Below are 14,233 nucleotides of genomic sequence, written 5' to 3'. Positions count from 1 at the left end.
GGCTTTAAAAATATATACAGCTAGTGGAGCTTTATCCCTCCTGCTGTAGCTAGAATGAGCCTCGCTCCTCACCACACTTCTATTTTTACTTTGTTGGATATAGCAATAGAAAGTGCATCTAAGACCCACATACTGGAAAACATAATGAGAGTGATTGAGAATGTATGTTCCCTAAAATCTATCATGTTGACAGGAGATGATGGGAGAACAGTTCTTCAGTCACTAGGATAAGGCTCAGTTTAAGCCCATGTAGACGACTGTCATTATATGGCTGTAGTGTATATGAACAACTAAGAAAAGGAATCAGGTATAAATGATTTATATAAATATTAAACTGAAATGCTGGGGGTTCTTTTGATTTACTTTGAAAGCATCAATTTGCCTCCATAACATTAAAAGTTACACCAATGTGAAAACTTGACTTTCCAATGGGATGTTCATAGGAATGGTGATTGTTGGAGAATTACGTTTTTAAAAAAACCTTTCCTTAGTTGCTTGAAATAAAGCATTTTTGAATTCCTTCAACTCTAAGAACACATCTCAAGAGTGATAGACCTACAAAAAACAAACTCATCTGAACCTGGATCTCTACAAAAATCTTCCTGCAGGGTAGAATAAATCTATTCCAGGAAGAAGTGAAAGGTCTACATATGTATGTCAAAACCTGTGGTTGAAGGATGTGTCACAATCTGTCTGTATAGGCTTGTGTGTGGGGACATAGGGTCCCACACAGTCATGGGGCTGGTTGGCCCCATGATAACCCATGAGAAATCCCCTGAGCCCCCCCCCCCCCGCTGTCTGGATTAACAACTCTTAGTCTTCTCATTCTCCATTTCTTGCAACAATATGATGTTGTTTTAATTTTTTACATTTTTAATCTTAAATTACTTGGGTTTTATGTTTTATATTATTGATTAAATTATACCAGAGGCCCCCTGTGAGGAAGATGAGTGGTTAATAAGATGATATAGATAGATGGTTGGTAGGTAGGTAGTAGAAAGATAGATGATAGATTAGATAGATAGATAGATAGATAGATAGATAGATAGATAGATAGATAGATAGATAGATAGATACGGATGGATGTCCTCCAGGGGTTGGTACCAGGAGAGTATAGTTAAGGTTCTAAACAAGAGACATAGAGAACATCTGGAAAATGTAACCGTCATAACAGAGGTGGAGCAGGTAAAAGCCAGCATTGTTATTGGAAGATGCTAGGGCCTCATGAAAGTTCCTGCAGGCAAGATACTTTGCTTGACAGCAGGAATGCTAGAATTGAAGTGGGAGAGGGACAAATCAACAGTTCAACAGCCTGGGGGAAGAGTTGAATTCATCAGTCTAGCTCCTCTGATGTTTAGTAGGTGACATCTGGCTGCCAAATCCCCTAAGATGAGGGTCTTTTTATTCCAGGACAAAGGAGCCCAAGGGTGTGGAATGCAGGGAGGAGGTGGAGAATGAGACTTGAATCAAGAGAACAGCAGGAGGCACAGTACACAGTGTTGGCAGCATTGCACCCTCTGTTAATTCCATTACTCACCAGCTTATGCACACAGAGTTTAGCATTTTGGCTCCCTTTCATTGTGACTTCTGTCCCCAACTACTATTGCTAGGTGATGCCCCCCCCCTTTTTTATGGTGGCTAATTAAATGCAAAGGGTTGGAACACAACAAGAGGTGTTGTCAAGATGTAACTATCCATTTTGAAAAGAATGGGACAGGATGTAAGAGGAACACCTCTCTACCAATTATAGCTATGTTGAATTGGCCATATTTTATTGACTCCCCCTCCCCAAACAGAGTAAATGATGGTTACACAAATTCTAAGGGTGCGGTTACTTGATTTTATAATATTCTTATGAGCAAGTGATGATTAAAATATAAATATTAAGCTTGGCACAATTGTTGTCATTTCCTTTCCATTTCCCAACCAAAGAGAGGTGGTGCAAAGCACTGCTGATTTTATCCAGTAATAGTTTGGGGGGAAAATGCCCTAAACTGTGGCATGGGTGATTAGTTATCAATGATAATATTGACAAAATGAACAAAACCCCTGGATCTACCACATCAGATTTAAATCGCATTGGAACATTTGAATGTGTAAGTGAAGCAGATGGATGTCAAAAAGACATCCAAAGAATAACGGACAGTTCAAGACTGTAACCTTAATATTTTTTTAAAAGCAATTACAAGCCAAGTGATGCAAACAGTTAAGGGGCAGAGGATAAACAGCAAGTCAAGTGTTTGCCCTCTTGAGTTATTTATGAAAATAATGTGATATAAATAAAGAACCCTAGAACTGATTATTTTTAAAGAAACGATGAAGGCATAGAAAGAAATAAGATTATTAATTTTAGAAATGGGTAGAGCATCTCCATGGTGAAGAAATCAAAGAAAGGACAAGAACTAAAGAAACTTGGGGTTATCAAGAGAAAAATTCCAAAATTTTAAGTTGTTGAATTTTATTAATATTGTTTTGGCAAAAGATGCAAACGCATCTCAGCTTAGATAAGATTCAGACAAGAAATTAAAACTTCATCACAGTCAGCAAGATGGATTTGGCATTTTTATCTGCCTACAGCATTGAGTCCTTCCAAAGGATAGGCAGATATGTTTTATGGTATTAAAGGTTTCCTCGTTCCCAGTAAAGCTGCCTTTTGCAATTGACTGATGGAGATTTTGTCAACAGGTGATACTCCAGTTGTTTTGGGATTGCACCCAAGGTGCTTATTAGTATTGGTGCTATTTTGCTTGCTTTTGCCAGTTGTTCTATTTCTATTTGTAGCTCTTTAGATTTTTGTTTTATTTTCTCTTCTGCTCCATTCTCAAGTACTGCTACGTCCACTATCCAGACTTTTGTCTTTTTTATTGAAAATTGTTAAGTCTGGAGTGTTAAGTGGCAGGTACCTGTCGGTTTGAATTCTAAAGCCTGAGCACTTCAGCTTCGTTATGTATTATTTTCTCTATTTTATGTTCCTACCAGTTCTTGTTTGCATTATTATTGTTAATGTTGATATTATAAATGAAGCATGGGTTTGACACTTGTAGATAGAAAGAATTGCAGAATCACTTTCAGGAATCCAAAGCAATCAAATACAAATAGATTAAATTTATTATAAAAGTATATAGAGTTAATGCTGTGAACCTAAATATATACCAAGTCTTACACCAGGTTCTAAAAGATCCAGGAACAAATGAACTTTCTTGCCTCTTCCATGAACAGTAACTGATTCAGCAGCTTCCTCTTTCTCCATGCCTTAACCTGCCCAGGCAGCGATCCGAAGATTTTGTACTTTTATGGGATTTTTAAAAAGCATGCAGTAGTAAGAACAGCTTTAATCTGTCAGCCAGAATCAGCATCTCATCTGCAAGTATATTCATTTTTAAAGTGCATTTGATGCCTCCACATTTGGTATGTTCAATCAAATTAAGATTGAAGCAACCAATTTGATCTAGTGGTTAAAGCACCAGTCTAGATACCGCGAGACTGAATTCTATTCCTGTTTTAAGCATGAAAGCCTTCTGGGTGACCTTGAGCCAATCATTTCTCTCAGCCCAACCCACTTTGTAGGATTGTTATGGGGAAAATGGGAGCAAGGGATTTATGTATGTTGAATAAAAACCTAATAAACTTAAAATAAAGAACAGATGGAATGATTTTGTGTATTTGACTGGACTCTTTATCCCTTTCCCACTATCCTCAATTAAGTTGTGGGGGGAAATTGAAATTGACTGGAAAAGTCAATTTTGAAAGGCTAGGCTAACGATTGATAGCTCCTACCCATAGGGCTCCTATTAAGTTTCCACTTTTTGCATCATTAAGAGTTTTCTAATTATCCACAATACATCCTTTCAGTGGTAGGTGCAAATAAAGTGTTTTATCCATAAAGTTGATTACTTTGAGAAACTCTTAATGGCTCCATGCTATTAAATGCTTCACTGATCCAAGTAAGTTGGCAACAGACTTCCAGAACATAGATAATTGCAATGTCATTGTTTTCTCAAATGATTAGTTCCATAATTGTAACAGTACATTTTCCAGAGACTAAATATATTTTAATTGGGTTAGTATAAGAATTCTTATTCTAGACACATGAAAATTTTTAATAGCTAAATGTAAATTAGCTTTATTGGAATCACTGCAGCATAAGTGCCAGATCATTGTCTTCACAACACTTCATTTTCAAATTATTTTTGTCTTAAAAAAAAGCTGATATCTAAATAAGCCAAATCTATTGGATTTTGTAGATCCACAAGGATCTAAAGCTAAATTTGCAGGATAGGTCTTTCCAGCTTTGGGAAATGAGCTCCATAGAAATCATTCTTAAGAAATGTTTATATATAGGATATACAGCATAAAATACTATAGCATTGCTAGTTAAAAATTGCACTAAACAAAATAAGCACAATTGGTACAGATAAAAATTGGAAATTCTCCCTTCAGGATTTCCTTTGAACCCTTTTAAGCAAGACAAAGTAAGCTTTTCAACACGCTATTATGTCTTAAGGAACAATATTCAGCTAGGGAAGCATTCCCTTACATGTGTACTTGGCCAAAAAGAGTTCTCACTACCCTGGAGTTCTCTGGTTATTGTATTTTTCCAATATCTCTTGCAAAATAATGAGGTTTGGTAAAAATTGGAGGAATCCCTAGTGTTGGTAGTGAAGACCAGCATGCAGAAAATGTGTTGAAAGCAGAAAAAAGGTCAATAACATTGCAATTTGCAAGGCTACCCCCTACCACCCCAACCCCAAGTAACAACAAATTTCTATTAGTCTCACTTTTTTGAGGCAGAATTATGAAGACACAAAAGCTTAGTCTTTTAGGAACTGAATTTGCACATTCATCCAAATGCCATATCTTGCAGTGGAAATGTGCAAAAGTTTTCAATAAAAAACATTATCTGAAATGTTTTGCAAGGCTTTGTGAGCTAGCACCTTGTCTATGAAAAAGTACATCTTTTTGTTATTTTGCCTACATTTCATGTTCTCCATATGCTAGTACATTTCAGACACATTATGTAAATATTTAGCTTTGTTAAGTAATACTGGAGGTGATAGGAACATTTATTGTAGCAGTGATGGATACATTGCTAGTTACAAATTTTGTGACTTACTAAATGCATTGTGCAGAATATATCAAATGAAAACGGGCATTATAGTAAATAATCTCCTCTAAGACAATGCACATTTCATTTACTGCAGCGCTTTTATTTTCCTTTCACAATGAAGTGTTGGGCATTACAATTCTCAACTTTTGGATGACTTACAAATTTTGGTTTTCTACTGTCATATGACAACATTAAGGCAACGTACAAAAAATGTTACATAAATTAAACCTGATGATTAAATTTACAGGTGTCAGTTCCAACATTGGAGCAAATCAAGTTGAACAATGTTTTGCCCAGTGATGTCTTGCTGGGACAAAGGTGAGCAAGGAAAGAAAAACAGGTTCATAAGGCTTGGACACATACATTTCCAATCCTGTTAGGAACAGTGGCAAGACAAAAATGGCCATCCTTTTCACAAACTCTTGCCAGCCTCAACAATAAAGACCTGGAATTCTTAGCGCTTTGTGTAGTGAAGTGTGGTCTTTTGCTACCCTGTACAGATCTATGCTCAGACTCCATTGCAGCATAGCTGGTTACACACTGAGATTACTATCCCAGTTAAACATTATGTTCGTCAACACTATCCGTACTGTGTCCTAGGCCAGATGTGTATAGGGTAGTTATACTGCTATGTACAAAGGGAACTTTAGTTCAGGGTCTTAGCAACAGGAAGCTATCCTCAAAAGGTTATTGGAGACAGACTTCCCAATGACAAATGTTTGAAGAGAAGGCTTATTCCAGTTTCATGAGGCTAGCATGAGGCGTATATATTTGCCCAGGCAAATTTATACTGGTGAAAAAACTTAAATGCAGTAAAAACTGCACATTTGCCATAGTCCTTTTAGAAGCATTTACGGTGGACAATAGATGGGCCAGACTCATCATATTCTTGCTTGCTGATCCACATCTGCTGGAAGGTAGAGAGAGATGCAAGAATGGATCCACCAATCCAGACAGAGTATTTGCGCTCAGGAGGAGCAATAATCTGGAATAGAAGATAGAGGAGAGTTAAAAGGCGATTTCATAGGTTATTCTGCCCAATAGCTCTGACGTCAGTTGAGAAAAACATCACCAAGAATCTGCCCTAGCCATTACGATGTTATTAACCTCACCTTGATCTTCATTGTACTGGGAGCCAGTGCTGTGATTTCCTTCTGCATTCTGTCTGCAATTCCAGGATACATTGTGGTACCACCAGACAATACTGTGTTGGCATATAGGTCCTTTCTGATATCCACATCACACTTCATGATAGAATTGAAAGTAGTCTCATGAATGCCACAGGACTCCATACCTAGAAGAAAACACACATGATTGCACTTGTATGCCAAACTACTTTTAACTCAATCTGTTCATTTATTCAATATTAATTAACCATACATTTCTTTGGAGATTGTCTTACCTAAGAAAGAAGGCTGGAAAAGGGCTTCGGGACACCTAAACCTCTCATTTCCAATTGTGATCACCTGGCCATCAGGCAATTCATAGCTCTTTTCCAAGGAGGAAGAGGAAGCAGCAGTAGCCATCTCCTGTTCGAAGTCCAAGGCAACATAACATAACTTCTCTTTTATGTCACGCACAATTTCCCTTTCAGCTGTGGTGGTGAAACTGTAGCCTCTCTCTGTCAGAATCTTCATGAGGTAGTCTGTGAGGTCACGGCCAGCCAAATCAAGTCGCAAGATGGCATGAGGGAGAGCATAACCCTCATAGATGGGCACAGTGTGTGTGACACCATCACCAGAGTCCATTACAATACCAGTGGTACGACCAGAAGCATACAGGGACAACACAGCCTGGATGGCCACATACATGGCTGGAGTGTTGAATGTCTCGAACATGATCTAAAATGAAAGAAAGCACTTATTAAAAAATGAACAGTTCTAGTCACTAATGCACACCCATGCTGACATGCAAAGTATTTTGATGTGAGGAGAAACCAAAAGAAAGCAAGCAGAAATACAACTGAAACCTGAGAGACTTGAAGGAAGGAAATGCCAGAAGAGTACAGAATCCTGAAAATAACCAAAAAAGAGAAGTTGTAATTTGAAAGAAATGATGGAAATGGATGGAAATAATAGATGCAAAACATGCATCAATGCTGTACCTGTGTCATTTTCTCTCTGTTGGCCTTAGGGTTCAAAGGAGCTTCTGTAAGCAGTACTGGGTGTTCTTCAGGAGCAACACGAAGCTCATTGTAGAAAGTATGATGCCAAATTTTTTCCATATCATCCCAGTTGGTGACAATTCCGTGTTCAATGGGATATTTCAGGGTCAGGATACCTCTCTTGCTTTGGGCTTCATCTCCCACATAACTGTCTTTCTGTCCCATACCAACCATGACTCCCTGGAAAAAAAGGGAGACACAAATTAGCACATTATAAAGAAAAGGCAAGCTCCATCTTTCAATAACTTAATATCTTGTGTTATTTTGGCAACTTACCTGGTGGCGAGGGCGTCCAACAATTGAGGGAAACACAGCCCGAGGAGCATCATCTCCAGCAAAGCCTGCTTTGCACATTCCAGAACCATTGTCAATGACAAGTGCTGCAATTTCTTCTTCCATTTTTCAGATCTGCTTTCAATTAAAAAAAAATGCTTAGCAACCATGATTTGTTCCATCCCTGCAGCAACAATCTTACATCACCAATGAGTGCTTAGATCTGACGTTACCGCTTTTTACCACTAGAGGCTGCTCTGAATGCCTTCATGTCTGGAACCCCACCCACTTGTGCTTTCTCACCATGGCTTAACACTTCTACTTCATTTAACTTGCACTGCAGAATCAGCAAGTTCTAATCCCATTTTCTGAGCTCTGCCACACCAAAATCCACCAGTCCTCTAATGCTTATCTATTAATATCATACGGACTTCAATAAGAACTACCTTTTAAACAGACAGAACTGTTTAACCTACTACAGTAGAACTCTCCCAAAGTTTTGAATTAAATACTCTGAAACACCAATGCAGTATATGTACATGAGGCGCTTTCTCCACGCAAAAGGCTGCCCTCTTTCCTCTAACCAAATTTGGTTGACATTCATACTGTGAAAAGCTTCCTTTATACAAATTTCTTCCTACTTAAGATTCCACGAGGTATGCCATTATTAAGGCATCTTATCTGAAAGGCAAGCCACATTCAGTGCCCATATGGTTCCCAGGAAACCAATTCCTATTTAACGCCTCAACCAAGACCATAACATTTCACAGGTTTATCCCATCTTCTGCTAAATTAAAAAAAAAATTAAACATGTCATACATTGCTCCCTATAGGTATGGAGGCGTTTCAGCCCAGCGTGTGCACGTTAACCCTGACCAAGAGAGACACAATGTGCCCAGCTTCTTTCATTATGCCATTCTAACCCCGCCTTCCCAAACCACCTTCCCCGCCGTTCTTTGATTTCCCTAATGAAGACGCCTCATTTTCCAAGCCTCTTTTCCCTCACAAGTCCTCCCTCGAAAAAATAGCAACCTTGCTTCTCTTCTCCCCCCCCCCGACACGTTATTCTTCGCAGGTTTTCCCCCACCTCACTTCCCGCCTGATGACGTCAACGAGCAAAACCAGCCAACCGCATCCGAGCGGCTGTTGCCAGGCAAAACAACTCCGCCCCCCACCCGAGTATCCCATTCAGGCAACCGTTACGCCCACGAACCGGTAAGCTCGCGCCGTTTCCCCCATAGAACGTTTCTGCCGCTGTCTCTGCCCCCTCCCCCCCGCCTCAAGAAACCGGCACTTGAAGAGCCATTAACGGCTCTCCGCCACGGCCACTCGATCGGTATCCAAGGTCATTTTAATCAATGAAAAGCGCGTCGTCCTCCTCCCCAACGATTTAAAAGGTTGGAAAAGGAAAGAGTCCGATGGGGAAAAGCAGCCCAGATGATGCACACCTACCTGTTAAAACGGCAGGAGATTTCAAGGAAAAAAAATAAAAGGAGTCGAGCTGCTGCTAGATCCGCTGCCGCCGGCTGAGTGAGACCTTTCCAAGGCCAGCCCCGCCCTTTTTATACCCAGGGGGAGTCGGGCCCCCTCTCGCCGGCTGAGAACATCGCCATATATGGAGATCTTTCACAAGTGCGCGTTCTCATTGGCTGATGGGGCCAAGGCCACGTGGGGCAGACGAAGGCGGCCTGGCGACGCCCCTCTGAACCCCGGAATCTGTATGAGCCGCGGGAGGAGATGAGGGGGAGGGGCGCTCCTCTTTGCAGAAGACCCCCCCCCCATCGCCGCAACCCCCTTGTTTGGCTCCATTTGCAGGTGAGGAAGACGGCGCCGAAGGGGTTCGGGGCAGGGCAATAGAGAAAGTCAGCCCTGTAGCCTAGGATGGAAACGGGCGTTCAGGAGTCATTGAATCAGTCCCGAGCTTCTTAAAGGGGGGGGGGTGTACTGGGGTACCCGGAGGTTCAGTACTTCAGGGGGAGGTAGTGTGGTAGCCCCGCCAGATCTTTCTGGTTTAATTTCCCACTATCTTTTGCCCTGACCCCGTTTTCTGGAGGTGATGGATGTACAAAACATCTGGAGTGTACCCGTCTGCCAAACCCCTTATCTGTATTATTGCATTTGGGGGTTCTGAGGCTTCTTGTGGCCTGGTTACTGGCCACACAATGAAGGAACTGTAGTGCCAGCAGATATCACACACACACACATACAAGCAAAAAAACACAAATGTAGGGTATCTACGAGGGAACCAAGATCACACATGAATCTTCATTTGAAGGGATTGCTTTTGGAATATGGTACTTGGCTATCATAGAGAAGGAGTAAGTACTCATGTGGCAGTTGGTAATGTAGCTTTTAGTGAAGTAGTTCAACACACCTGAGAAACTCAAAGCAGGGAGATTTTTAATCTAGCCAAGGAACTATCAGTAGGAAAATTACTATTAAGTCCTCTAAATGCCAAAAGATAACTGCCACTGCATCTGTTTCACAACCGTCAAGGACAAGAACTTTGTCCTTTTTTAATGCAATGCCATCTTTTTTCTGGCCCATTCCTGTGTTTTTTTAAAAAAAGTGCTTCATTGGTTGAAATGGTCCACATATTGCCAAATTTGATTGGTACAATACCTCACACGCTGCATTCACAATAGTGAAGATCCCATTTTATTGTTTTCCATAATGTGGGGTGCTTTTGTACTGGATTATAACTCCTATGATCCCTCACTGATATAGTCAAAACACCATGCTATTGGAGATGATAGGAGCTGTAGCTTAATAAATCTTGATCATAAATTGGGGAAGACTGCCTTACTAGACAGATGACTTACATGAATGAGGGTAACAAGATTCTTGTACCTATAGTCACAGCACAATGTTTTTTCTGTTCAAACAAAGTTATGATGCACTGTTTCAGAATGTTTTAATAATTCTTAGGGAAATAGAGGAGAGGAACATTCAAGGAACACAAAGATGCCAAATAAATTCTTATTTTCTCCAGGCAGAAGAAATAATAATAAAATATACTGAATAGATAGACCCTAATGTGATTACAAAGCAAAACATATGAAACAGGAAACTTGTATCTGCCAGGTGGTGAAAAAATGAGAAAAGAGTGTGCATGATATCAATGCTTAGTGTCCAACATTTGAGAGGTTAGTCCTGTAAATTAGATATAGAAGATCTTTTGCCCAAGAATCTTGGTTTATACCATATGCAAGTAAGGCCAGTGTTTAAGTATCTTCAGGTATTTTAAAAGCTGAGGAAGAAGTCCTGTGTGTAGATTTACAGACCACATTATGCGGTGGGTTTTCTCTGTTGTGTTGCCTGTATTCTGGAATACTTTCCCCCCTCAAATTATGAGGTACCTACTATTATATCTTTTAGATACCTCTTGGAGTCCTATGTCTTCACCTAGGCCTTCCTGGATAAATGTTAAATGTTTTCATTTCCCCAAACAATTTAAAGGTATTAATATTTTTTTTACTTAATTATAAACTGATTAAAGATATGATTGTAGGAGAAACAATAAATAAAATATCAAACAAAACCCAATGTCTTTGGAACTATATTTACAGGAAGCACACTTAATTATTTTAAAATATTGAGATACAGCAAATTCAATGTAGCATAGAAGACACAATAATAATAAACATGAGGTTCTTGTGATCCTATAGATACTGTATTTATATGACATAATAGTAAGCTGATAGTCTGCCAAAGAAAAGCATTGCTGTTCCATTGGCTAGGACTTCAATTTTAGATTTTTTACAGTATCAATACATTTTATCTTGCTGAGTTCTGCGTAATACTGTGAAAGCATTAGAAATGTAATATGCTTCAACATTGTTTCATCTGTATGAAAGAAAATGTATATGTGAGGTGAGAAAGATTCACTATTAAAAAATTTCCAATCATTATTTGTTTTCTTTTATCCGTACTACTTAACTCTTGAGAATCAGCCATAATACACTGGAGACAAAATGCTTTTTCTAACCCACATAAGCTGCAATGTTGCTTGCAAACATAACCTACCAAACATAAGTAAAACCATTAGTCTCTGCCCATCCCTGTTCTATGTACACACCTGCAAAAGTAACCAGACCTCACCTATAGGCAGGTGACTAAGCTTGTCCTTCCCATAAAACCATAACCTACTTAGATTTCCTAAATTGGGAATGTCTTTACCAATTCAAGCAATAGCTGAGTTCCAACACTCCCCCTTGCAAATAAAACCAATCATTGAATCATAGAAATTAGATTCATCATAAGGAGGAAATACTGTAATTATTGTGTTGGTTTCTGTTGCTCAACTCCTAATGTATATTCACAAGATTTCAAAGCATTAATGCTCCATAGATTCACAACTGAGAATTGAACTGAAATATATGAAGAGGTAGGGAAGAACAATCCCCATTATTGCTGATAAAAAGTGATAAAGTGAGTTGGCTCTACCCAATAGAACAAACATGCTTGTATTTAGGTTTGCTTTCCTTATACTGGTTTAGCTATTATCCTGGAAATATCAATTCCAGGAGCCCTGGAGAGAATGCTAAACTAGAAACATAACCACTCAGCTCTGGTTCATTCAGTCATTCCTTACACCTTAATATAGCATTTGAATTATTCAAATTAGAAATTGGATGTTTAAGGAATTGGATAGTTACATGCTTAGTTTAGAGGGGGAAATGCTCTGAAATCTTGAGAATCTACAAAAACTTCCAAAATGCTTAAGTGGCATTTCATCTGCTTTTCCTGACATTTTCTAAGACATTTATGGAATTATCTTCAGAGGGGAAGTTTACAGTTTTGAAAGAGACCAAAGGATTTAAGAATCCTGCAAGGGACTTTTTGTGGGTAGCATATCTTTATGAGTGGTGCACCAACTGATTTCATTTGTTGACCTGTTTATTTTTAAGGTTTTCTGGGCATTTGAACTCAATGTATTATTCACAAACCCAATATAGGCACCTCTGCTCCAAAGTGTATTGAGACTGGTGTGTCCCCCTCCCCCAATCTCATCAAAATTTCACCTGTTTCTCCTCCATTTTGGTCTTTCCTTTCTACAGTTATGCTTTCAACAATTGATGCTTTGGCAGGTGGGTCATAGTCACACAATTACTATAATAAGGCAAAAAGCTAGCCCGCACTTGCTTGTCAAAACACACCTTTGAACCCTCCAGAAAAAGGCTTGAGACTAGGGAACGAAGCTCTCAAAGCTGCTCGGATTGAATAAACCAGGCACGTTACGGGGCTCCAAGCTTGAGAGCGGAAGGGCCGGTTATTTCCCGCAACAGCTCTCTGGAAAGCAGGCGGCTTCCCCTCCGGTCATTTGCATTCCTCTCGGATTCTTTTGTGCTGAAAGAGGGCGTGTCTCTGGAGGAGCCAAGATTGCGTTCCCGAGACACATTGCTGATGCGGCCCAAGTGAAACCGTTCCCGTTCGCCATGACGGTGTGCCAGGGTAGAGGTGCTCCACCCAAAAGGGATCGGGGTGTGGTGGCGAGGGCAGAAGCAGGGTTAGCCAGGGCCCTGCATCTACACGTAGCATCATCCCCGGCAGCCGTCCGCGTTAGCTTGGACATCGCTGCTGCCCGGATGTTGCCTGCTTTTGAGAAGTTTTAGAGCCCAGGAATGCGGGGTAGGGCGAGGAGATAAAGGCAGTCTCTGTACCCGAGACCCACAAACCTTAGAAACGATAGTGGGAGCTGGAAATCTCTCACTACGGAGAGGTATAGGCCTCCGTCACATCACTCAAATGCAGCAAAGAAGGGAGGGGGCAGCGGAGGGGCTGGGTTTGAAGGGAGGGAAAAATCACTGGGCGCAGCGCAAACATGCTGACGAGGAGGGGGGGGGGACTTTCCTGCCTTTAACACATGACACATGGCAACCAGCATCTTTTCTGGTTGCTGAAGCCTTAAGCATTTCAGGGGCGCTTTAATGCAGATACTTTGCTATTAACCTAATGCAACCCGCTGCTTCCCCGTTAATTGCAAATCAAGGGTTCGTTTCATTCCACGCCGTCGGCTTCGGGAGGCGTTTTCCCCCTTTCGCCCTTCCCGTTCTCATCAACAGGTTTTCAAAAGGCTCGAGTTCTTTGGTAAGCCCCCCCCTCCTCCTCTGCTATCGGTTTCGATCCTCCACCCGTCAGAAAATGCTTAGCACGGGCCAAAAAGCCGGGACCAACGAAGGCCTTTCGCTTCCTGCGATCGGAATGAATGAAACGCTTCTCCCCTCCCCCAACTCTTCGCTACACAATCATCCCCCGCCCGAAGCAAAACGTCGCCTCTTTGCACCGCTTTCAGAATCTGTTCGTCAGCGCGGGCCGCCTGTGTCCCTCCCCTTCCCCCCTGTCCTTCCCTCTGTCGAGGCGTCCGCGTCATTCGTTTCGGGCAAGAGCAGAGCCGGGCTGGAGCCGCGCACGGGAACCCCGTGGGTGTGGGTTCCACAAAGCGGCGCCCAGGTGACCCGGCGCGCGCACGGGGAGGGGGAAAAAAAACAAAGGAGCCCTTTCTATGCCTATATTTGGAGATGGTTGGGCCGCTGCCTCGGAGATCCGCCCTTTGCGCACCGACTGCTCCCCCCACCCCCAGCTCAAGGACGGCGGGCGAGGCGAATTGTTTCGCCTGGTGGATCGCCGGACTTTGATCGCTGATAAAGGAGGGTTGGAGGAAATGCATTCTTAGGACCAGAGTCACC

At 41.2% G+C, this 14,233-nt stretch overlaps 2 protein-coding genes across 2 annotated transcripts in view; one reads left to right on the top strand and one right to left on the bottom strand.

Annotated features, from left to right (window-relative positions):
• Nucleotides 1–5,182: 5,182 nt before the first annotated feature.
• On the bottom strand, nt 5,183–9,102 carry ACTG1 (actin gamma 1). Its single transcript, XM_032209192.1, has 6 exons — nt 8,997–9,102; nt 7,548–7,679; nt 7,212–7,451; nt 6,510–6,948; nt 6,220–6,401; nt 5,183–6,092 (listed from the first exon to the last, which is right to left on the bottom strand). The coding sequence occupies exons 2-6, from the start codon at nt 7,668–7,670 to the stop codon at nt 5,949–5,951; spliced, it is 1,128 nt and encodes a 375-aa protein (XP_032065083.1). The 5' UTR covers nt 7,671–7,679; nt 8,997–9,102; the 3' UTR covers nt 5,183–5,948.
• A 138-nt stretch (nt 9,103–9,240) lies between these two features.
• The window catches only part of FSCN2 (fascin actin-bundling protein 2, retinal), a 78,096-nt gene continuing 73,103 nt past the window's right edge, over nt 9,241–14,233 (top strand). The window contains exon 1 of the mRNA XM_032208495.1: nt 9,241–9,359. The gene's annotated coding sequence lies outside the window, so the exon portion shown is untranslated. The remainder of the gene's footprint in view (nt 9,360–14,233) is intronic.

Source organism: Thamnophis elegans, chromosome 2, assembly GCF_009769535.1.
Source record: "Thamnophis elegans isolate rThaEle1 chromosome 2, rThaEle1.pri, whole genome shotgun sequence".
NCBI classification, from domain to species: Eukaryota; Metazoa; Chordata; class Lepidosauria; order Squamata; family Colubridae; genus Thamnophis; species Thamnophis elegans.
The sequence above is the reverse complement of the archived record's forward strand: the minus strand, read 5'-3'. Positions and strand labels throughout refer to the sequence as shown.